Source organism: Drosophila erecta, unplaced genomic scaffold (assembly GCF_003286155.1).
Source record: "Drosophila erecta strain 14021-0224.00,06,07 unplaced genomic scaffold, DereRS2 tig00000055-arrow-pilon, whole genome shotgun sequence".
NCBI classification, from domain to species: Eukaryota; Metazoa; Arthropoda; class Insecta; order Diptera; family Drosophilidae; genus Drosophila; species Drosophila erecta.
In genome coordinates, this window is record NW_020825200.1 from 16453935 (window position 1) to 16479755 (window position 25821).

The 25821-nt window shown below is 40.9% G+C and overlaps 1 protein-coding gene across 20 annotated transcripts; it reads right to left on the bottom strand.

Annotated features, from left to right (window-relative positions):
* Positions 1 to 172: 172 nt before the first annotated feature.
* LOC6542564 (sodium bicarbonate cotransporter 3) lies at positions 173 to 25821 on the bottom strand. Of its 20 annotated transcripts, none has more exons than XM_026978342.1 (13): positions 21509 to 21639; positions 21202 to 21309; positions 13768 to 13871; positions 12287 to 12499; positions 10517 to 10987; positions 8880 to 9047; positions 7947 to 8184; positions 6673 to 7618; positions 6105 to 6607; positions 5710 to 6022; positions 3943 to 4185; positions 2438 to 2688; positions 1031 to 1880 (listed from the first exon to the last, which is right to left on the bottom strand). In XM_026978342.1, the coding sequence occupies exons 2-13, from the start codon at positions 21276 to 21278 to the stop codon at positions 1673 to 1675; spliced, it is 3735 nt and encodes a 1244-aa protein (XP_026834143.1). In that variant the 5' UTR covers positions 21279 to 21309; positions 21509 to 21639; the 3' UTR covers positions 1031 to 1672. The 20 variants fall into 20 exon arrangements, with proteins under 20 accessions (XP_026834152.1, XP_026834154.1, XP_015014855.1 ...); XM_026978341.1 differs by having other exon boundaries at positions 21403 to 21639; XM_026978343.1 differs by having other exon boundaries at positions 21597 to 21617.

Consider the following 25821-nt stretch of genomic DNA (forward strand, 5'->3'; position numbering starts at 1 on the left):
ATATATTGAGAAAATGTAACCGAAAATTTATAAAAATGTTTAAATCCTTTGAGAAAGAATAATAATAAGAGGAATACAACCATATACACTATCAAAATCCCAAAAATTTGCCTTACAAATCTTAAAATACAACAGTTCAGAGTCCAAAATATGTAACTTTATTTTATACATTTATTTTTAACAAATTCCTTTACTGTGGATTGTATACGATTGGCTTCCGGTATTCGCATGATATGTAGCCAGACAATTACATAGTTTGTGCCAAATTGCACTTTGGGGTATATATGCGCAAAAGGGACGGTAGGTGGTGGTACATACATATGTATACATCATAAGTATTAGGACTGATTATAGACACGTAATTGATTTACAGGTACACAGATATACGATAAAATGAAGTTAAATCATTGACTCAAACGGATGTTTCTGTTGGTGTAAGATATCCACGCCACAATTGCTTCGACGTATTAAATTTTCGGTTCTGCAATAACGAAATTCGAAATTAATATCCGTGTTCTACGGGTGGGAGTACCAGGTATAATCTAGGTTTGGTTCATCTATTTACGTACACATTTACTATATAGAATTGAGTGTGCACATACAGACATCAAACACGATGCTAATGGAGCTTTGATGGTCTGATGGAACGAGAGTTTGAAGATGATCAGAAATATTCAAAAATTTCGTTTGTTTTTATTGAAGCTGTAACTCTGTTTGTGAATTTACAAGATCTTCAGAAGTAAAGACGATAGTCCACAAACTCTGATTCTCAGTATTTATGATCAGTATGAAATTCTGATTTAATGGAAGACAAGCAGAACTCGATCATGTGCTAGAAATGAGTGATCAGAGATATAGATTTTGGGAGCAGAGGTGCCACACTCAAGACTCACAACTATGCACAAAATACACTGAAAACGAATGATGCATACCAAAAGTAACGAAATGAAAGATACATTTTTGTTTAAGCCGTTTGCGTGTGGCTAGTTAATGGTTCGCCACTTTTATTCAATATTTATAGCTGTCTATATGTATTATATGTATATTTTTTTTGGTGTTTCAGATAGGATGCGAGTGTCTGTGTGTTTAACTTAATGTGAGCCATAAAATATAGTACAATTGTTTACAGCTTTGTCTTGGCTAGACTAAATGATACACACCTTAAATAACCCAACCCCAAGATATACCCTTCAGATCACAGTTCGATAAATAAACCCCGTGTAACGCACAATTCGCATTAGCTAACCAAGTCAAAGTGTAATCCCCAAAATTGGAAAATTGGACAAACATCGGACCACCGATGGTTTACTATTTGGTGTTTGTTCTGTGGCTTTGGCTTCTTCACATCCTGATCTGTGGAATTGACTCTATAAAACTCGTTTCAAAAGTGTATATTTCGAATGCTTTTCTCGTCTACGGAATATCGTATTTTTTACCATATAGTTAATACTTGTATATCTTGTACCTGAGCCCCAAATCAAAAAATCACCCCATACTGGCACAGCTAAAAATCATTACCAAAAATCGACCCTGGGAAAACTACTGCGATAAATGTAAATAGTAAATAGAGATTATGATACGGCTGTGGATGACCAACTTGAACTACATAGAAGTGTTTGGTTTGTGGGTTCTTTGTGCTTTGTTCGCTCTAAAATCCATGTTCTCGGGATCTCTAGACGGGTGTTATGTTGGCCGGACTGATCTGACTGTTGTTTGCGCAGGATCCCTCCAGTTTGGCAGCCTCCTTGCAACTGTTGATCTGTTGTGGCTGCTGCTGATTGCCCGCCGGATGCCCCGGACTGTTGGTCGGAGCTTCACTGTACTCATCCGCCTCATGCATGGGCGAAAGGCGTGGCGAGAGGGTGGCGCTTGAGGGGGCACTGCAGAGAGGGGGAGGCACAGGGGGAATGCGAAGACGAGCATGAATGATTTAATAGTCGATATTCTCCCAAGAAAATTCGCCCAAAATCTGCCATATTGTTTTGCTCATTACAAAAAATAAAATTAAAATGTTACATGTTTAAATTATAAGGAAAAATGCTGTTACCAGCTATGAAAGATTTTTGGATAGTTTAATGTTATCTGATTAGGTATTTTGTTTTTAACTAACTTCAAGGCTTTTTTAAGTGGGATTTTTTACCACTTAAAAGAATTTTAATAGAAATATTTAAGTGTGTGAAGTTTATGCGTTTAAGGTATACCCATCAAATATTATATTTCTTAATGCCCAGCTATAATTTTGTAACCCTCTAAATATCTCGTTTTTTTTAAGCTCCAAGATTGAGCTCCAGTTCTAGCTTTATAATTGGGTGTGGGAAAAGCGAGATAAATTGTTTATTTACAAGAGAGCGAGCAAAAGAACTAGCAGCTCATGAGGGGAAAAGTGTGGGATCTGATTGGACCTGATTCTGGACAGGACCCCAATGGAAACACTTACTGGTTGCCATTGATCTGGCGGACTTTAAGGGTGACGGGTATGATCAGTTGCTCCGAGATCCCGTTGCCATCCTTGTTGATCTGCTGCCAGACTGTGGTGCGATTGACAGCCTCCTGGGGAATGTTCACTGTGGGTCCATTGGTGCCGGGCTTGTTTCCGGAAAGCGGAATGTGGATGGTGGTGGGACCCGACTTATCGGCATTGTAGTTGGCCCCCGCACCAGATCCCGGGGGGTGCTGGTGATGATTGTCCTTCAATATAAAATTGGCATATTTGCATAGTTTTGGGGCCAAAAAGATCTCTCGGGAAGCGAGCAAAGGGTGGATAGGAGGGAAAGTATAGCAAATCTGGTCTAAGGTTGCACAAGTGAAAGGCGAAGTAGAAAGAGATCTCTGAGTAAAAGCGTGAGGTTCTAGGTCTAAATCAGTGATCTGGTGTCAAAGCCAATTCGGTGGAGTGTGTTCAATTTTGCATATATGCCAAATTTTTGTTTTATTTTCATAGGTTTAGTTTCTGTGTGTGTTGAATTTTGGATTTTAACATCAATTTTCGCTACAATTACGCGTGGGCCTATGTCGCTGGTTAGTTACTGGAACTCTCGACCCGATGACTATAAAATAACATAACAGGTTCCATTTAATACATTTAGGTACTTGTTGTACGGCGTAAACGATTGACTAATTATGACTTACGCTAGAATTTCATTTACATTTATAAATATCATATTTGTGTATATATAGTATAAGAGTAGTTTTAGAGTAGGTTCGGATAGATAACACGTTTGCACTACGAAAAACCACAAATTTTTTTTTTTTTTTTTGTAAGTTTGGCATTTACAGGTGGCTTAAAAGCGATTTTTTAGCATAGAATCAAAAGGAAGTTAAATCATGTTTTTTTAAAAAATATCGTACATATAAAAACAAAATGCAAAGTAGCTGCATGCCATATTATTAACTTAAAATGGGTAGGGGGAAAAACATTTACAAAATACTGTTAGAGACATGATAAAAACGTATATAACAGGGAATAATGCATACGTATGGATAGATAACTAGTTCAATAAAGTGTATCAAGGCCGACAAAATGCAAATTAATCCAAAAATCTATAAATAATTGAGTTTATCGTTGGTTTTGTGCCGTGGACTGGGCAGCACTGCAAACGCAAATGAAATGGGCAGCACTGGTCCGTGGGACTTCTTTTTTCTCTTGTTTGGCCGGCGGCGTTGGTGTGGGTGTGTTTGTGGTTGTGGCTGTGGTTATGGTTGGTGTGCTTGGCTAGGTGTGTGCGTGTGTGGTTGGAAGGTGTTCAGTGCCATCTACTTCTTGAGCAGACTGCTCTGTGCCTCAAACTCCTTCTCATTTGCATTTGAGGTGGTGCAACTGATGAGTCCAGCGCCAACGGCACCGCCAGACCCAACGATTCCATCATCAAGGCCCGGCGGCTTGGTCACCACCCTGCCCCGGCTGCCTTTTCCCCAGGGGAAAATGCGCGCCAATAAGCCCACCTCAGCGTCCAGTTTATGCAGATCATCTGCCGCCGCCCGCTTCGTCATCTCCGGCATTATGTCGTCCAGGATCTTCAGCTCGCGCCGGGTGAACACCAGGTCCAGGGCCTTTCGTATGCCTATCATCACCACCAGCATCAGGGGAAACAGAATGGAGGTCTGCGTGAAGGACTTGATCAGCCAGAGAATTATGAGGCAGGCCAGCTGGATCATGGTGAACAGGTGGACGCGTTTAATGGGCACCTGTAATGTAAACCACAGTTGTAAAGTTATTAGGGGTTATCTAATTACAAAAATTCTAAGTCAAAAGAATGCTTTTCATTCCTTCATTACCAACTGAAACTATTCATCTTTATTCCTTATGCTTACATTGGTTAGTACTTTGAGCTCAAAAAAGATAATACTTTGTGGAAAGGCATAAGTATTCATACTCTCATATATTTAATATCTTCAGAAATATATATCATTTTATGTAAGCTTAATGGTAAGGCTGTAACAGCGAAAATGATCTTTTTGTAACGCGGAATGCGTTAATCAGTGCATCCGGTGGATGAGTTTTTCCTTTTTAATTTGATAAAGGCTGTTCTCAGAACGGTGCAGCTAAATGCAAAAATAGTCTTCAGTCTGACTTTACTTCTGTTGGGCGAAACTTCTGGCTTGGGGGAGAAATGCAACAAATCCTGATTTTTGTTCTACTCGGGATGGTTTTACAAAGTACCGAGGGGTCCACTTTACGTGTAAGTGAATAGCAGGAGTTAGTTTTAGTTGACCGAAGTCCAATGCATTTAATTTAGGTTTCCTACTGCCCACCAAATGAACCTACTAATTTGGAGAATCTGCTGAAGTCATTTGGTGACATTTTGAAAGAAAAAGTGTGGAGTTTTGAACAGCGAATGAAGCAATTGGAAAAACAGCAAAACACATTTCTTGAAACCTTAAGCGCAAGATTGGAAAATCAACTGACATGGAAATCAAATGTTCAAACCCAAGGATCGCAGACTTCTGATAACAGAACGAAGGAAGAAAATATGAGTAATACAGACACCCAAGCTGTTGTAACCGAACAGACTGTCCGTTCCAATAATGGCGCTATTCTAAATACACCAAATGTTAATTTAACCACACAATTCCTAAGTGGGATCGCTGATCCTGTGAATTTTGATTGGAAAACGTTTGTACTACGCCTGCTAAGTGAACATGAAGTATTTATACAAAATGAAAAGGAAACTGAACCTGATATAAAAGACACAAAGCTTTCGACTGACTTCGAGAAATCTTTTTTTGAGATTATAAATACGTATGCAAATATAATGGAACAGGTTGACAAGGAAAATACTACTGAAAGTACCTCTACAGAAACATTTTTATTGGATAACATTTCCAGCACCATCGATACGCAATTTATCGATGCAATTGCAGAGTCACCGGAGTATAAATTTATAGTAAATTATTTGTTAAAGAAATTTAAAGACATGGAGGGACGTGGACTACCAAATAGCGAATCTGCTGTCATGGATTTCCTTCATGAGTTAATGGTGGAATCTGTTAAGTGGGCGGAATCGGTGAATAATTAGAAGATACAAAACTGGAAAATACAACGGCCCTATTACCCGTTATTTTTGATAAATAGCCAACTGATATTTTACCTACAACATTGTACATTGTATATTGTACACACTTAACAAGAAACTAAATATGACTTATGCAATAAATGTATACATAAAATAACCAAAAAGTATGTGGTTTTGATCCTTTCTGTCGACTCACCTGGCGCAGGAACATATAGTCTGGCTGGTACTTCGCCGGCATGAACATAATCAGTATGCGATCGAAGAACTGTAAGCCCTTGAGTGAGGCCACGCCCATATACAGAAACACGCCGAACAGGACCGGCATGGGAATGTTGCCGAGCAGCGGGGTCAGCAGCACGGAGCCACCGATGGTCAGGAAGATCAGGATGTGGGTCACCCGCTGCTCGCGCACTCCCAGGAACTGTGGTTTCTCACCAGGGGCCGAGCACTCCGACTCCAGTTTCAGCGAGTTCACGTGGTTGATGCTCAGCACGGTGGCGGCCACGAACCTGTGGATTCCAAAAGCAGTGGCATTATAGGGATGTATTCTACGATTGACTGGGCAGTATAGAACATGGAGAAGAGACTCACCAGGGCAGACCCATCATGCTGCAAATGGCAATCAGAATGGAGAGAATGAACAGATCCAGATGGTAGCCACAGCCCTTCTTCAGTTTGTTCTCCTTGCGGTTCACGATAACGGCCGTGATCTGTTGGTCCATGAAGATCAGGATGGTTCCGAGCAGGGCGGGGAATACGGCAATGATCGGCGACCACCAGGGGTTCTTCTCGGAGAACGGCGGGATAAGCCAGCCCCTGGTGCTCAGCGTGGGCTTCAGCTCGTTGGGCACCTCCAGTTTCTGGGTGGGAACTCCCAGCGAATAGTCGAAGAAACTCATGGCGAAAATCGCGATCAGCACGGAGAAATCGCTGATGTACTGACGGACGATCGAGGGGAAGAATAGGGCGTTCTTGAACTCCTTCAGCACGGTGGAGATGAGGAAGGTGCCGGCGCAGAGGACCACCGACATGAGGAAAACGTTTTCGGTGGGCGGGGTTCCGCAGTCTCCACCAACCAAGGTGCCATTGTAGGACTGGAAAATAAGAATTTTATTACTGAAGTCCAAGGCCTGTATTCACATATTTGAAGATACCCTACCTCACAAGAATCCCAATTGTACTTGGCATAATCGACCACACTGGCGTTGCTCCCGATTGGCGGTGTACAGACGCAGTCGTATATGCCCTGATTGACCGGGAAATTCTTTCCGATGACAACCACGTTCTCTATGGCCTTGTAGATGAAGATGAACGCGATCAGGGTGGCGAAGTTCTCCTCGGTGAACCGGGTGATGTAACAGACGAGGGCACTGGCGTCAATCGCGGTCAGGACGATGCAAATGCCGGCGACCCACATGCCGATCCAGAACCGGAAAGTCATATATTCCCAGCCCATCCTCTGACAGAACTCGTAGATAATTGACTCAAAGACCAGGACTGGACCGGTGGACCCGAGAATTGTCAGCGGCTGACCCGAAAAGAAGCCATAGCCCATGCCACAAACGAACCCAGAGACCAGGGACTCCATCGCAGCCATGTGCTTGCCAGTGGCCTCCGCCAGGAGACCTCCGAAGGTGATGATCGGCGACAGGCAGGCGAAGTACAGGAAGATCCACGATGCCACGCACTGCATGGATAGGGCGTCCTTGTAATCGCTTAGGTACCAGGGCGCCTTCCTCTTGATGTCGTTGATGAGGCCTCCGAAGAGCCTACCCGTCCTGGACAGGCCGTTCTCCTCGCGGAGACGTGCCTCTTCCTCCTCCTCGTCCACCTCCTCCTTGGGCAACTCTGGGGGACGCTTTCTCACTTCCTGCGAAGGAATCGCCGCTGGTGGCTCAATCCGTATGGTGGGATCCCATTCTCCTGGCGGCAGTACGGTGACCGCATCGAGGAACTCATCCACTCCGGACAGCAGATGATCCCTCTTGCGGGCTCGGTAGGCCACCTCGTGGAAGATCTCGTCGGACATCAGGGTGGCCATTGCCCGGCCGATCTCGTGGAAGTTGCTCTGACTGCCTGGCGGGCCGAGCAGGATGAAGACGAATCTGTGGAGGAGCAGAAGGCATTAACATCTGTTATACAACCGATAATAATCACTATTTAATTGATTAATTGATCAATATTGATTAGATGGCAGTGACATAAAATGTGTGATAACTGATCAATTATCAAGTTTATATTTCTGTTTTAAGGTATTTATAGCAATCGTAAAATCATTATCAATTTTGGGAAATGTAGAATTCACTGGAAGTTTGTTATCATCAATATTATTCGTTGTTTATACCTAAGGATGATTATTGCTAAATATTTTAAACATGGACTGCTTAAATTGACGCATTCTACCAACGATTAAAGTCGGAGAATTGAACCTACCTTGTGGGCACTGGCACCTCGGTGAGATCGCCCAGGACCACCGCCTGGCTCAGGCGGATGAAGCAGGACAGGGTGCGCTCCAGGAAGTCCACCTCGCCCACGAGGATGTTGCTGGCCTCCGCGCCCGGCGGGATCTTCCGCATGAAGTGGGTGTTGCCCTTGTGCTGCTGCTCGCTGAGCTCCGTTCCGCTTCCCGGCCTGGCCATCGACTGGTTACTGGGACTCTTGACCATGTCCTCTGTGATCGATGGCAGGTTTTGTGCGGGCCGCGAGTGTTTAGAATTAGATTTTTTCTCTGCATTAGTCGCGGGTTTTCGTTCGGGACACGGGGTGCGGGTTTTCATTGGTGTTTATTATCGTGTTTACGTGGTTGCATATATATTTTTTATTGGGATACGTGCGTTGATAGGTATTACAGTAATAATAATAACAACAACAACATGTAGGTCAACACGTTACAACGGAACAACATAAAAACATACGAAAAAGAAGTGCAAGAAGAGATATTGCATTAAATTCGGATTCGGCTAAGAGTGCTGAAAGAGACTTCAGATTGAGTTCAGATACAGATAATGAAGCATGCAAAGTATAATGGAAAGTATACGAGTATCTTTGGGAAAGTATGTCAAGATGTGATAAGCGTGCATACGAGTATCCTTTTGATTACGAGTATATCGTTCTAAGAGAACCATTTTCGCTTTTCCAATTCCGCGCAATACCATCTCCATGCAAATTTCGACACCTTCGCATATCCTTCGCTGAACCAATCTTATTTACAAAGTTGCGAACTACAAAACAAATATTCGATCTATTTGTTCCAGAATTATCAAACAATTAACAGACACGAAAAATCAAACGGCAAACTGTAACAAAACAATCACTTCTTCATTTGGTTTGCTTGCTAATGGATTCTGGATGTGGGATGTTCTTTACCGAGCGTTCTGTTGCTGGGTTTTCCGCTGGGCACCGTTAGAAAACGCCCCATGGCGCCGGCAGCGGTGCTCAGGCTTGAATTTCCATTTGATCCGGGCGGTCCCGGTTCGCTGGCCGTTAGGGAAATTGGCGTTGTGGCGCCCAAAATGCTGCCCGAGTGCTCTTCAACTGCAAAATGTGGGGGTTTTCACGTTATCATTAGGATGAGGCCATTCTCAAGGTATCTCGAACTGGTCTGGTTCATTTATACTTCTCAGGCCGTATAAATACCTATATTTCTATAATAAAATGGATCCCAACAGTTTGATGCCTTTTCAATTTGTTCGTTCCAGTGTGGTTTTAAAGTATTGGTAAGTAAAGATTTTACCCAGTGTATAAAAGTATTTTTAGCTTAGGTTGTTATAGAAATGGGGTATAGTTTGCTTTCAAAATGCGAAATGAAAAGGTACTTTTGCGAATGGGAAACAAATCAATGGAGAATTATAGATATAACGAAGATTTTGAGAAGAAAGTAGAGGATTTGCTGCTTAAACTGTTTGCTTAAATATAAATGTAGATTGTTAAATTTGGATAGACAGCACAACAAGTTGGGTATATCATCATAGTAATATAAGGGCTAACGAACTTTTGAAGGTTATAGTTGCATATATAGTGAGTAGATAAAAAGTTCAAGGAGTAGAGAAAATAGAAGAGTCAATGGCAAGAGATAATCATCGAAAAACACAGCGTGCTCTTGATAGGTACGGCAAGTACAGTGAAAACCATTGATGGGCTATTACTTGGCATTGTCTGTGACTGCGGTCGTCCTTGATTCTGAGCTTGATTCTGGGCCTGATGTTGGGGTGACGCCCCTGCATGGAACCAGGTGGTGACCCCGATGGCCCCCAGATGCGTTGAAGTGTCAGCTTATTGGGTAAACGAATAACGCGAGTTTATTTCATGATTCTATAGCGACTACCAGCCAATGAATATGAGTGATTTATGAGTGATTTGGAGTGGCAAATGTGCTTCTTCAAGAAGAGTTTCTTTATTACGCTTTGGGGCTTCTGATTTCAGCCGAATATTTACCATCTGAAGTCAAAATGTGAGGTGTAATCCCGTCATTAGGGTTTCGATTATCGCTTCTACGAGTGTTTCTAAGTTCCAAATTATCCAAAATTTGATTTTAGTTAGCTCCTACTTTTGATCGAATTGTATCTGGGTGCTTTTTGTTAGGTGCAAGGCAACTAAAAATCATTTCGGCTTGGCCTCTCAGCCGTACAGAGATTGCATAAGCTAGACTGGTGACGGGGTTCTCTAGTTCTAGGCTATATTGGCTATACCTGTGGGAACAGCGAGATAACAACCACGCTGATCCTTACTCGACACATAGAGGGGTGTCTGGTCCGGTCTGGTTCCGGGCAGATCCAGGCCAGCTGCTGAGCCATGCAGTGAGTGCAGTGGAGTGCTCTTGCCCAGGTCTGAGTAGTTAGTATTGGTTCGGATCGGATGAGAGTTTTAGACACACTTCACAAAATGATCCTAAATGAGGTCTGATCTGGGTGATGGCGTTGAGCTCGCAGATGGATCATAGATTCACACCAAACGAACGAGATGAGCTTAGAGTTACCCAGCGATCGTGAACAGCCCATACTCACTTTTTGATGACGAGTGATTGCGCATATCGGCCAGGGATCGAATAATTGGCAGTCGCGTCTTTTTGGCATACTCGTGCTGATGCCGATGGCGTCGCAGGAGCGCGTCCTTGACCTTGTCCTTGACCCCGGGCGGCAAGGCACCCGCACTGACCATGTGATCGCAGACCAGGTCGGCCATCACCTCCAGGTTTTGGGCCTCCATGTCCAGCATCACGCTGCCATTGACCAGCAGGCGACGCAGCTCGAACAGGGAGTGCAGGGAGAGGGTGGCCACGTGGGGCTTCGACCATCGATTGCCGCCCTCCTCCACATCCTCCTCGAACTTGATCCACCGCGCTGTCTCCTTCCACTCGATCTCGTCGCCCTCCTTCACCAGCATCCCCATTTCCGAAAACAGGGGATGCGATACATGTGTGCCATCGTCCACGTCTTCGCCGAGTATGAATTGAACTCGCTGGGCCGGCGGAGTCACTATAATTCAAGGATACGGTATGAGAAAAGCCGCTCTACACATCGGTAATAAATACATAGGTAACTCGCAACACAAAAAAAAAAGTTAAATACAGATATCAACTTAAAAAAAGGACGAAAGTATAAAATTAAATAAGCATTTACAACATTTAAGCCATGTGCAGTATTTTCTTCCTGTGCAAAACTTCATGATCTTAATCAACATTTATGACTTAGTCGCAACATCTTCCTGCCACTGCCACCCCGTTCATAACAATGATTGCACCGCATCCTGGGGATTTTGGCGAATGCGTGCTAAAGTTAATTGGCGAAAATAATTTGGCCCTGATCTGTGCTGGGAATTCGTCCCTGACCGTTGTCCACCATATATCCTGCTTAGTCCTGTTTGGGCTACTTGCTGTTTATGTTGGAATTGCGTGATATTGTTGTGTGCGACTAAGGATGTTTACGGTAAGTATAGGCGTTTTGGAATGAATTTAACTGCCCACAAGGCACTAAAGCAGGAATTTAATACGAACTTAATTGGGTAAATAACGTATAGAACTTAAAATGTCTAAATAATTAGTTGGATGAGGATGGATAATGTTGGTTACTACTACTATAGTCTTCTATACTACTACTGTAGTGTATCTGTGTAAATGAGAAAACATTGGGTTACAGTAAAGCAAATGTGAAAACAACCCAAGCTCAGTTGCTTCCTAAACATCCATACATTTGCTTACAATAAAGCATATGTAGTATACATGTTTAAGAAACAACTGAGTTTGAGTGGATGGAATAGGTTATGGAAGCTTGTATGAAAAGCAGTAACACAAGTGGGAGAATAATGGTGGAAATAGGCGCATTAATATATAACTTTAGAACTTAATCCAATAAACTTAAGCATTGTGATTGCTTGGGTACTGTTGGGTCTGATTAGTTTGCAGTAAATAAACCCAACTTAAGACCAAGTTCAAGAAGATTCCCTTCCCTTCCTTTTAGCCGGCTGAATGTAATTCGATTATCCTAATTCAATGTCACCCCATTACAATCAAAACTTCTTGTTGGCGGCAAGTTGTAAGCCAATCATCTGTCGTTTTGATTAGCCATCTTACGAGCGAAATGTCTCAGAAGAGGACTGTTATTTCAGGGTTTTCCCCTCGCACTTTAGGTTCCTGCAATTTGCCACCATTCTCGGCCCCACCGAAACTGACTGGATCCACAGTAAACACTGGCATTCCATTCCGGACAAGCTCCACATTGCAATTAGATCTGCACAAGGAAACCCGAGGCTGCAATAGGGCGAGACACCTGACGCACCTGGTCGCTCCACTTCCTGTTGCTTCTCGCTGACGTTGTCCTTGCCCGCACCACCGCCCACACTTCCGGATCCGCCGATGGAGCCGCCTCCGCCGATGGAGCCGCCACCGCCGCCCCCTCCAGGGCCACTGTGGTGGTGCTTGCGCCGGCGCTGCGAGTGGCGTCGTCCTCCTGGCACATGGACGCCCACATAGACGGTGTGGGCGCGGTGTCCTGCAGAAGAAATGCTGGTAAGAATTCGGCGGTATTCGGATGGGGGAAGGGGGTCCGAAGTGTAGGTCCGAATTGAGTGCGTCGTTGTTGATTAATTGCAATTGAGTTACATAATTGGATGTGCTGCTGTAATTCACATCGCCTTCCTTCGCGTTTTCAATTAAATTTAAAGTGCTTTTCTGTTCTTAAGGACGCTGCAATCTAATTTCAGTAAGACAAACAGTAAATGTACCTTGTTTTGTGTTTGAAACATCTAAACGTTCGGAAACACACTCAATTTTATTATAAGTATTGAAACGTATTTTGGCCCGACATCGTTTTCAATCTAACAATCAGCAGCTCAGAGTTCACTTTAATTTTAGTTTGCCCCAGTGATAAGATTCGTCTATAGCTTTTGTCTGCCATCAGACAATCACGTATACGCAACGTTGAATCATCTACGAACCCAAATCCAATTTAATCTTAGATTCAGCACCGTCTTAATCAAATTCCCGGCTCTGTTCGTTGTTTTCTTAGTGACTACAAATAAATTTATGTTAATTACTATTTCCCTGAATTTTGATGTCCGCTTTAAAGCAAGTCCCCGTCTCAATTTTCAAAGCCTTTGTTGAACTTGCGCTCTGTCAGTTGACTAATTGTGATATCATCTGCCAAGTACTTGCATTGGTAGTTTTTCATAAATTTAAATTAATTATACAGAGCACATCTTCTAATTTGTTTCCACTTTCGCCAAGTCACGCGATTAGGTCTCATAAGCATTGAAATTGTGGGCGTTGCAATTAGGGACAGAAAAGTTGGTTGTTAAATGCACTTTTATTATACAGTATACAATAAATTATTCGTAAATGTTGTTTTGCCTTTGAAATGTACATTTATTAAGCGTAAAGATGTTATTTTCAGTGATGTAAGCACATAAAAGACCACAACCGGAAGATATGTAAGATGAGACTTAAATTCATTTTTTAAATGCACAACTAATTTGTGTGACCCTCATACACAATTTAATTTTCTAGTTAAATCTAGTTTCTCAGATTTTTGATTTCTATGAAGAATTTGTAGTCCATATTGGCATTAGTTTTGGTTACGCGTCTAAAGTTGTCAACCTGCAATTAACACGACGCAAATTTCTTGTTTGTCTACCGACTTGTCACTTGGCTGGTTTTACAAGTCGGCTATAATTTTGGTACATTCGTGGCCTGAACTGTTATATTCAGGTTCTTCTTATCAGCAATTAAAAAGGGGACTTTAAGAAGTGGAGCTCGACTCACCCTCGAAATCATTCTCTGTAAATTGTTGCGTAAAATCCTCGCCGCCAGTGCGCGGATCCTTTGGCGCCTCGTCATCGCCGCTGGAGGAGTTCATGGTCCAAGGTCTGAAAAGACGAACAGAAATTAATATCTTTTTCGAGATAATTAAGAACTGAAAAGGGTCACGAAAAACATGTACAATGCCCGTGTGCTCTTATAAAACGTATTGAGTAAGCCCTTATTCTACTTTTGCATCAGTTTCTTATCGCTAGTCTGGAGCTCCATTACGACTACCTCAGCTAAATCAACCTCAGTTTCAGTGGCAGGCCTAGAAAATATAAACTCGCGCCTTAGTTGCAATTCAAAATGCGTTGTCAATCGCCTAATTGAAATGCGCGTTTGCCATAGAATCAGATACCTCCACACCAGCCGCTCTTTCAACCGATCGTACGTAGAAAAATTGACATAAATTAAGGGAAATCGAGAGTGCCATAAATGGAGAAGAGGGTATACCCTATTGCTTACTAAATTTTAGATTTTAATTTTAAATTTATAAATGGTAAAAAAGGATGCTTCCTAGTTCTGCAGTTCGGTAGAATTTGAAGGAAAGTATTTTTGATTAAAGTTTTAAACATGGCTTTCAGGAAATTAGGCACGTGCATCATTTTTTGGTTTATAATATAGACAAATAATGTCTATATGTCAATCATTTCACTTCGTCATTAACATACTCATTGCCACAGTTGCCGTGACTCTCATAGAAAAATTGCCACATACAGCTCGAGAATTTTTAACTGCAATTCCCAGTTGTTGAATTGCTCGTCTGCTGATGGGTTTTAATTTCATGCAAATTTTGAATTTAAATGGACTTTAAACAGTGAGTTGTTTTCACTTTTAATATATTTTCCGTTGCGCTCTATTGCATTGCTTTCATAAATAAAAGTGCTTGAATTTTCAAACAAACGTATAAATATTACGAGTATGTTCGATCATTTAGCCAATATTTATTGGAAATAAACGCCCTAATAGTTATTGTTATGGCATGTTTGCACTTGTATTTAGTTAGCTTTTTAGTGGAATTGACATTTAATAAGGAATTTGAATATTGCATTGTGATTGATTGACGTCGTGGTCAATCAAAAAAATATTTTTCTTACTTCTAAGGTGCGAAATACAGAATCTGAACTAGATTACACGTATATTCAAATACGTGAATGCCATTAGTTATTATAAACCTTTTTGCAAAAGATGATAAAGTGTAAGATTTATAGACCTAGTCAGTTTTTTGAATGGTTGAAAATTACAGAGCCATAGCTAACAATTTCCAAGAGCAGCCATTAATTAAAAACTTAATATACGTATGGGAACAAACTATTTATAAAATGTGTGAAACGAAATTTATACAATATTTTTTTAATATGTATCAAGCCAAAGACATTTCTTCGTTGTTTGCACGAACCGGGTAATTTCAGTTATTTCCAAGATTATGATGGAAAATTTGCATTGCATAAAGGTTTATTCCTATATAGCCTATCATCTTGCGTCGCTGTCGCCGCTCGTTTTCTTATCAGCCAGTAAAATGTAATCTATATGGTACTTGAATGTATAGACAACACGAAGTGACAGCCAAGAGGACGGACATCCCTGCCTGTCTGCCAATTGCCGGTCTAAACTGGGTCTAGCCAGGGCTTACTGAACATGGCATACCCCTCTGTCCTCGCGATTTCATGCCTTTTGATGGGCTTATCAGCACCTGAGTCACAACAACAAACAATTATTTGGAGTCCGATATTAACTTAATAGCCGATGTTGTATTCTGTGTCAACAACACCACGAATTGCCAGACAATTTGCACTTGACTTTGTTTAATTAGGCGGTCTTTCGGCGTTAAATCAAATAAGCGGAACGGTTTGCAGCCAGAACCCGAAATTCTCGTAGACGAGAAGGCTTATCTGGTTGACATGGTGGTGCTGTTATTTATTTCTTTAATAAATTTATTAGCGAAGTACTGTGGAACTGGCGAAAATAATTTGTAGCTGAAGAATTGCCAAATTGCCGAATGTTTGACTATTATATTAAGTACAAATATTTTGATTTGTAGCCTGCTGCAGTCTCTATTATGACACGCTTGATTAAATCTAAATTAAATTAAGATTTTAAAGACAAAAACAGAAAGGCAGAGGTGCAAAATCGAACTGAAATAGTTTTCATTGTTTCGTTTCTACTACTTTTTGAATACACATGTTCCAAGGGTGAGGTTCTTTAATCTGTCGACCTTACTCCCTTTTCGGTCCCCTTGGGCAGAGAAGATAAACCCACAACAGTGCCAACTTGTACAGCTTAATCGAAACCCGGGTGATAAGCCAGGCTGAAAAATGCGAGTGGAACTTTGGACTTTTGGCTGCATTTCTTCTGTGACACTTTTTTCAGTAATCAACGATGATGAATCAGACCGTCTACTTACAATTCTATGTACTCATTCTTTTCGGCCATCACCTTATCGCCTCCAAATAGCGATCGGAAAACTGGAGCTTTTTTTTTCCTGTTTGTACGAAAATTTCACACACGCACCTCGCGATTATCAGCCGAAAAAGCGAACTGATAGCGTACAAGCAATGGGACACAATAAACAGCGAACGTGTTGTTCCGTTTTATTATTGGATTTTAATCGTTCGGATTTTCGGATCGGTGGAATTCTGAATTTGTTGAAAACGCGATCCGACGACTCGACTGCGAGTCCCGGCGATTGCAGACTAACTAACTTTGCCGATCTTTAAACTGAAGCGGCAGTCGCTTAACCCTCTGCTGCCGATTATGCCGATTCTGCCGGCGTCGCAGTCGGGAATTATACGGAGAGAGATAGCGATAGAGAGACACTTGTGGAGCCCCCCCCACAAAATGTGTTTTTAAACACCAATTTCGCCTACTTAACTTTGTCGATAGTTTCGCCTTTAAATGGGCTTCCTTATCGCCGGGTCTGTTATCAAAGGGGCAGGCGAAAAACTGTTTACTTAGCGGAAAGTGCATTTTAATGGTCCGTTACAAGATCGGGCTAAATAGCACATACTCGTATATTGGCAAATCCGGTTAATACTGCTGGTCGGCAAAGTTGAATAGTATGCTATATAGTACTTTTTTGGCACTACTAATACTACTAATATCAACAAGTGTTCACTGCGTGATTTTTTATAGATACTCAGTTTCTGTTTTGTCATCTAATGAATATCCAAACACATTTTTCGTCTCCGCCTGTGTGAGTGATATATGTATGTATTTTTATTATGTGTATAATTTTATAAGTTTTGTTGTGGCTTTTCTCGATGACAAAAACAAACAGCAGAAATACCTTATATCGGTGGAGCCCTTGAAAAAAATGAATGTGGGCCACTGAATGCCAACAAACCCAAATATTTTGTGGAGAACCAATAGTAGGAAGTAATTCCGCTTGAGATATATTTGAAAAGCTGTCGGGCCACTTTTTTTATGCCTTTATGCTTTAGCTTTTAAAATAACAAATTATTTTTCTGAATGTTTATATATGTTTAAGCAAAGACACTAGAATAATTATTCTAATTATTCTAGTGTCTTTGGTTTAAGATACCATACAGCACTCATTTCATAATCCCCAACTTATATAGTATTTTTATAATAAACGTTTTTTTATAATATTTAAAGCTTAAAATGAAATGGAACTTATGAATGTTTTGGATAGATATTTTTAGTGTTCAAAGTGATCTTAGAAATGAGAAAAAATTACATTCCCTTAATCAAATCTGTTTGTTTGGCGTTGGAAGACGAGACACACCTCCACAACTTGATTCTCCGTGTTGACTCTCCGAATTTGGTATTCAAATTTATTCGGTGACCAAGCAAAGTAAACTGTTTTGGACAAAGCTCGAAATCAAAACAAATCTCGAAAAATACGAAGAAAAATAACCCCAAACGTTATTAAGACGTCTTGCCAGGCAGCAAAACTAGAAATAATTTTAATTCATTTTGCAGTGACTTGCTGTGGATGCGGCTTCGGTGTTGACGTTGACTGGTTTGTTGGTAGTGGATTGTGGATTGTGGTAACAACTGCGATGCAAGGCGAATCGTACCGGTTAGAACCGGTAAAAGGCAAACGGTTCAGGTTTCACGGACAGCCTGAGTAGAATGAGATGGGGCGATATGGGAGGAGAGGTGTTTCTGATAATGGGGGTTTTTAGTATTTTTATTTTTAAATTTGATATTATCTTTTGTGAATCACCCATCTTTGTCAGTCAATATAAGTGCCGCAAAGACGAAAACAAATCCAGAATAATTAATTTATTTTTTGTTTGCTCGAGTGTTAAGTTTTCAATGCGAATTCCTCCGAATTCAGTTGACTGAAACTGAGTCTGGCCGATTCGATTCGGATTTCATTGTTAATAAATCTATTTTCCCGCCTTAGGCATAATTAATAACAATTAGCGATAACTCCACCTAACTTTGAATGAATCCAGAATCAGAGGTGTGTTAATCGAGTTTACGTCGGTTGACAAGGCCAAAAATACCATAAGTCCGATGAGATCAGCTTAAATTCAGATCAGACATCACGATTGCTTTGATCTCTTTTACTTTGACGTCAGCTTTGGGTACACGCTTTCGTCTTATCTCATTGATTATGGTGCACTTGAAAAAGGCGAATTAATCATCGTCAATGGAACGTCATGGGCAAGATGTGGTCCTATTTTTCAGGGTTCCGTCTTATCGCAATCCACTCGAGCCACCCTGACAACTAAATGGTTTAGTAAACGTAACTCTGGTTGATAAACTTAGATTTTCATCGAAAGCCAGTCCTCGCGTCACTTTAACCACTTGAAAAGCCACTTTAATTGGCAAAACACCTTATCGCCAGTCAATATTCTTGTCATATATAGACATATATGGCCGGGTCTTATTTACTTGATGGTTTTATGATTCGGCAAAATTTTTTTGTTGACACCTTTCTGGCTAGATTTTTATGGGTATTGCTGTTATATATCGCTCTCTTGAAAACAATTTTAATTTAACACATTTAGTTTGTTTAGTTTCTGCAGCTATGTTTGCTTTGTTCATTAGAGGAGTTTATGGCAGCAAAACAAATTTATTTTTGATTTTGGTTTGATTTCCCTGGCTGTTGCAAAGAAGTTTTATGCCCAGCTCTATTTTCTTTGCCGAAATCCCTTTAATTCGGCTGGAATTTCAATGCTTAAATTTCCCTTCTCCCTATTTTCTACCATGACCTTCATGAGCTCATTCTTCAACCCCAAAAGCCGTCAACAAATCAAGGCCAACAGAGTTATAAATTCCTTCTGCCTGAAATATTGTCCATTCCCACTTGGCCATTCCCAAATTTGGTGGCATCATAGACGCTTTTTTACTACCCCACCAATTAGAACAAAGAATAGGGTTCTCAGATGACCATGGGTCGTGTGAAAATGCTTTGGCCTCAGTTTGCCATTCTGATTCAGTCTGATGTCATTCTGGGCCACTTGATTCAGCATTTTTTGCCATCTATGGACAAGCTGGAGGTGTTGAATAAATCTCACTGCAAAGTGAGATATTGCAGTCAAACAATAATTGGATTAATGCACAGGCGGAAAAAGTCAAATGAAATATGGTCAAAACAAGTATTCCAAAGAAAGATAATATATAAGATATAATATATAATATATAAGTTACTGCTTGTACTTGTGGCACTTGAACTTAATTCTTTAAGCAGAATTATAATGTAATGCAAACCAATTCAATTTGTATGCATTCCATAATTAAAAAAGTTTTTCTCGCTGTGCGCAAGATGGTTTTCACAAATACAAGTAGTGATATTTGCCAAAGAAATTCGCAATTAGTTGGGAAAATGTTAAATGCTGGATAAAGGCGCAAACCAAAAGGGGCGGGGCAGAGGTGCGATTTGGGACCCGAGGCAACTTGGCGTGTGCCATTTTGAGAGACATCCGCTGCATGCGGAAGTGACACACATAACAGGGGGAGGGGCTGGGCTAAAAAAGGGTCCGGATGGTGCGGAAAATTGGGGCCTGGGGGGTGAATGGGAGCAATGTACCCCAATGAAGCGGGAAAGAGGCAAGCAAAACAGAGAATCCTGAGCGGGAAATGGAAATGCCAAAGAGTCAGTCGAAGAGTCGCAACTCCTGGAGTTTGAATTCTCTTCTAAACTCTCAACTTCTCTTTGTTGTTTGTTGTGTGTATATTGGTTGCTTATCGAACGCCTGCCTCGCTTATCACAACTGACAAAGAAAATACACTGGCACCACACAATGGGGCAGCATCATCCGCATTTATGGCCTCCTCCTTTTCTGCCACCCGCACCTCTTCAATTTGCTATTCCACCCCGCTCCTTGCACTTGACATGTTGTTGACCCAGTCTCTAGAAAAAGACAGACAGACAACACAAGTCATCATCAACAAACCGCAACAAGCAGAATAGAAAGTATCTATATCAGTCAGATACCTTTGCTCTGAGATATCGTTCTCACTTCTACGATAATAATGCTAAAGCAAACACTGAAGAACTGGAACCAACGGATTAGTTCGTTTTTCAATTAGTGGAGCTATCAATTGTATAATTAACGGACAATATTTAAGCTATTTATAAGCTAATTAAAAAGGGAATACTAGATTCGTTGAATATGATGTAACAGGTAGAAGGAAGCTTTTCCGACCATATAAGGTACGAGTATATATTCTCTTGATGTCCGCCTGTGTGTCCGTATGAACGCCTCGATCTCAGGATCTATAAAAGCTAGAAGTAACGGGTATCTGATAGTCGGGGAACTCGACTATAGCGTTCTATCTTGTTTTCCGTTTGAAATCAGGCATGCAAAACAAAAACGTTGTGCATATATGGATAAAGCTCCTCATTCATTTTGAATGCGAATATTTCTATGTAGGTACATATCAGCTAACGGACTCTTTTTTAAACGATTTAAGCACAACGACTTTATAGAGACTGCATATTTAGATAGTGGATTCTATCTATAGCTCTGAGATGTGCGTGTATGGAAATTGTCTACAGAATTGAAATTGCTGATGGGGCTAACCACCCTCCATTGTCACTTAATTGGGGGCAGTAATACCGTGTTTAAGTTGATCTTCCTAGCTATTACAATCGGATCGTTAAAGTGGCTAGTGATTGCATTTGTGATATCTCCATTTGCAGCTTTAATTTTTATAGCACCATTGAAATACGGATATAAACTTTAAAAGGTTATTTGGAATACTAAAACATTGTTAGTGTTTGCAAAATATGAAAAGTATAGTACATTTCTTGATCTTCTCTTCCCGAAATCAAATTATCCTGGCTTCACTGCATCATAGCAACCATTAACAAAGGTCTTTGTTTGTGGCCTCGCATTCATACGCCCTGTTGTCCGCCATTGTCCGCAATTGAGTATTTACTCAATTGCTAATGATTCCGCCGAAAATCCCATTTACCTGGTACTATCAGTGGCTATAACTCTGGGCAATCGGCCATGTCCGTGGATGTGTTTCAGCTGCGCCTGCTGTGGCATCCTGAATCCTTGACTTCAGCTTTGATTCCCCCTGGAAAGTACACCCGAAAATCCTGTCAAATGGCTTTGTTTTCGTCTTTTTCTGGTGGCTGGGTGTGGTAAACAAAGACAAATTTAGACGCACAGCGGGAAAGGGTTATTGACACCGAAAATCGAAACAACAACCGAAACGATGGGGTATTAATGGGAAACCTTTAGTTTATTACTGAAAATTAACTTTCTGGCAGTACTTGTGATATGTATAGATTTTCAGGAATGTATTTTTGTGTATTTAAATTCTCTGGAATATTTTTCCGGAATTTTTGGGATATCCGTTACCGTATGAGTCGCGCGGCAGACTAATCCGGCCGGCTGGTTTTCGAGAAGTTGAGAGCTCTGTGCCCGAGGTTTTCCCGCTGCATCTTCGGAATTTTCACTCTCACGATTTTCCTCTCCAAGTCTCTCTTTTCGCTGCACTTTCCGGCCAAAGAGTGCACTCTCTTTCGGCCCGATTTGATTCCTCTCCGGACTGCTTAACACGTTTGCATTTGCGGCTTTTCTTGTTATTATCTTATTATGAGCACGTTGCATGTTTGACGATGGCGGGCTAGGACCGAAAGCCTGATGCAGCGGTGGGGTGGAAAATCGGGGGGCCGGGAACTTGGTCATGTCAATTTAATTCTGTGCAAATTCACTTTCGACGCACTGAATCAAGTTAATGTGTAAAGGCTTTCCAGTGGCGGCACGGAGCGTAAACTACTGAACAGAAAAGTGCGAATTTGTTTTGGTTTTTGCCAGAATGCAATTCAATTGCTTTTGAGGGATGACAGGTTGATATTAAATTCCATTACCGTAATGTCAAGGTTTATATACAGCGATTTTAAAAGGTTTTTAAAAGGTTAAACGAAATGCATTTCTAGGTAAAAGTACGAATTACTTGATTTATCAAACAAAATAACAGAATTGACAGTGTCTGCAAATCGTTTTCGCACACATTTATTAAATCTTTCCTTGATAAAAGTGTGACATTTTTATCCTTCCTAACGGATACAAAACTGTTACCATTTTGTTACCAAACACGTGCATTCTGCATATAAAAGAAAAATGACATGAAAGAGGGAAATAGTGGGTGGTGCTGGTGGGAAAAATAGCGTAGGAGAGGAAGAAGAGACTCGTGTCAAGTGTAAATGAAATTTCCAATTTTGCCGTGTGTGCAAAAATCAGCGAAATGTGGCTGTTGTTGTTGTCCGTATTGATTTTTGTTCCCTGCTTATGTGGTTAAATAGTGTCATACGAGAGGAGGTTTTCAAAAGGGGAGACTTGGGGGCGAGGTCGCGATAAAAGTGTTGCGAAATGGATGTCAACAGACGAGCGGAAACTTGGTCAGGCTGCATGTTTCAGCACACTTCAAGCAAATTTTTTTAGATGAATCTGACCTTTGTTCTTGGGAGAACGTAAAAATGTAGGTTTGCAATTAAAGTATAAGTTTTAAATTTAATTATTTTATTTGCGACACGCATATACCAAATTAGTTGAGTAAAGTTGCATTACCATTTACTTATAAACGATTTTAATGGATATCAAAAAGTAGTGCCACCTTGTAATTTAAGAGAGGAGATAAACTTTTAAGCAAGGTACAAGATTATAAATACCGAGACAAGGTTGTATCTAAAAGTAAAATTATAGCACGCAATCTTCCGCAGATATGCATATATGAAACCTACTCACGCACACAGTTCTCGAGTAGGCCCGATACTGGCTAAATATAGGACTTTAGCCAAGGACTTTTCCACAAGAACTGAGTTGACTGGAAAGATGGATGCAAGCTACTGAAGTATTCTGTCGCTCAATTGATGAGTGCGTTTTATGGCCCTTCCCAACACTGCCAATCTATAAATTCGCCATTCGCCCCTGGCTCCATTTATTGAAACTGTTCAAATTGATTGAGTTTCAATGGGGAGGACAGGTGGCCTAAAAGAGAAATGCAAATATTATTTGGTTCGACATGCTTGAAAATCCTCGGTGACATACGGCAATTCAATCGAACCTTATTTACATATTTATGTCGGCAGCAAACAAATGTAAATTGCATTGGCATATGGTAAAGTACAGTACAGTCGAGTGCTTTCTCAAGTCAGGTTGAATAATAATGATTATGTAGAAATTTTGTCATAAACGAATACTTATGTTTTTAAATCTAATCTTTGTTACTTGTTTTTCTCTTGTTTTGAATACTGAATGTATTATGCACTTATGCAAACTTTTTTAATGGAAAACATCAAACAAGAACATTGGGTAGATTAATCAATTTGACCTTGTTTTGTGGTCAACAACTTGTGCAGATTTTCATGTTTTCGTTAGAAAAGTTTCGAAACAAGTTCTAGTTTCTGAAGTATTAGTTGAACCAACACCTAATTAGATTTCCTCTAACACATGGTGAGATGTTAATGGTTAATCCAGCATGCTGGTAACAGCAAAAGTGTTATTAATCCGCCATAAAAAGACCAGCCAAAGCAGGTATATGTCAAGAACGGTGTTTTCTACTTTTCCGTCTCTGCTCCCTGGTATTTCCATATCCATTAGCCATCAGCGGGATGCACATAAGGACACACGAAGTCACTTGATATACCTGCCCGCGTGTAATTGTACTCATTCCTGAGCTCAGTTTTAGCCGGATATTCATTAGTATCCATAGACATCCGAGAGCCACGTACTCGTGCTAATTATAAGACGGGTTCTTTGGCTTAAGGGGGTTTACATCTTAAATGAATGGGATTAGTAGCCAGCATGTTGAAGGTCTCGCTTTTCAATCGATTCCCGCGAAGGTTGGGATATCGATATGCCAAGAAAGAGATAGTAACAAACTTGATGTGGGTTACAGGCCGTGAATGTATTAATCGATTATGTGACAACATTTTGGTCTTTCATTTAACGACAATGTTCTCTGGGCTTTCCTTTGCCCTTCGATTCCCTTTGTTTGTAATCTATTGAACATTCCTCGCTTGTTGTCGTTGTATTCGCTATTATGTAAAATTTTGTGTAAACGCCAGACAGGTGGGGATATAGAAAAAGGCCCAGCAAATGGTCATTAGCTCACATGTTTGGTTTGCCCCTCGGTAGCAATTCAACATTGGCAGTGACTTGTTTGCTTAGTTGGCCGGCAAGAGTAGTTAAACAGAAGGCTATATAATATCGGAGGTTGGCATAGTGGCTAATTTAATGGCTTTCGATTGTCCGGAATAATCCCTGAGTCACTTGCGAAGTTGTCCGCTTGCTTCTATTTGGCTCGATAGGTTGGGTGTTCTCTATTTGTTGATCAATATTTGAAGATAGCGTTGTTGAGGTATAGATCAATCATTTCCGTTCGTGGAAAGGGCGTTAATTTTGTTTCCCACAAGGTAAACAGCATTGGAGGCTAAAGAATTCCGTATTTCATTACTTTTTATTTTTGTTGTAAGAAGCTAAGACTCTTTAGGTAATATATGAATTTGTTTTAATAATAAACTTCGTCACATCATTATTTTAGAAAATCATCGATTTCTGAACCAAATCAGATCCCCTTTTTGATAGCAATTTAATTTAAATACTTGACCCTTTTATTAAACTCTATGTCGTTCCCTACACATATTTGGCAATGTTAACATAAAATAACCCCTTAAGCAGTCCAACATGCAGCTGGTCCACTCTGGGGACCTACTGACCCGCTTTTTTCTTGGCAATTACAGTACAGCCTGGTCCAACAAAAGCTAATCAGAGCCCGCAAACTATTTTCCCATAGTACCTCCCCCCTCTTCCCTGTGATCAACATTTAAATTGGCTTTTTAAATCCTTTTAAGCCGAAGACTTCGGCAGATAAGCCTCAAGGATTGGGAGAAAACCTAGATCCAACAACAAGGGGTGCCAAGCGTAGGATACTTACCACACTGGATGAATGGGGGCCAAGAAGGATGCAGAAGGTGGATGAGGAAGCCCTCGAGGGGGGCGTTACTTGGGCTCTGCCTACTGACCCAGTTACCGCTAGTAACTGTTATAGCTAGAGTTGAAAATACGGTTCTGACCTCTTAAATGCTCATTAACGGTTGTTTTCGGGTATCGTTATCTTCAGGCGGGTTACTTTTTTTTAAATAGATGGGTTCACATTGGCAGTGCTTGGTTGTGAAAATTGCGGAGATTGATTGATTTATTTTTAAATTTTGTATCGATTTAATCTTGGCGGGTTGCTCATTAGCGTAAGGTTACAACAAGCTTTCCTTTTCAAGTCGGATTTATTTGTAGAGCTACACATATATATTTTGCATGGTTATTTATGACATAAATGCACTTTTAGAGTGTTTAACTAATTTCACTATTTTTCGCTTAGGTGGTTAAACAATTGATTTCCATATTTATGGATTAATTGGCTTGGATTTGTATTGGCCTCAGGTTCCCTTCCGTTTATTTCTATTTGCTATTTTTTGGTTTTTTCCGTTCTGCAGTTTTCGGCCGCAGAAAGCGCGTGAAAAGCGAAGGAAAGCGAGAAAAACACGTCCGCACTGGGCGAATGGCCAGGAGAACCTGAAAATCA

What these genes read in the sequence shown, in the direction of transcription:
- LOC6542564 (XM_026978342.1), bottom strand. Translation starts at nt 21,278, where the DNA reads ATGCCACAGCAGGCGCAGCTGAAACACATCCACGGACATGGCCGATTG. An exon ending in ACAGGAAGTGGAGCGACCAG is followed by an intron (nt 10,988 to 12,286) that starts GTGCGTCAGGTG and finishes CTTGAATTATAG; the next exon opens with TGACTCCGCCGGCCCAGCGA. An exon ending in CAATCACTCGTCATCAAAAA is followed by an intron (nt 9,048 to 10,516) that starts GTGAGTATGGGC and finishes CACATTTTGCAG; the next exon opens with TTGAAGAGCACTCGGGCAGC.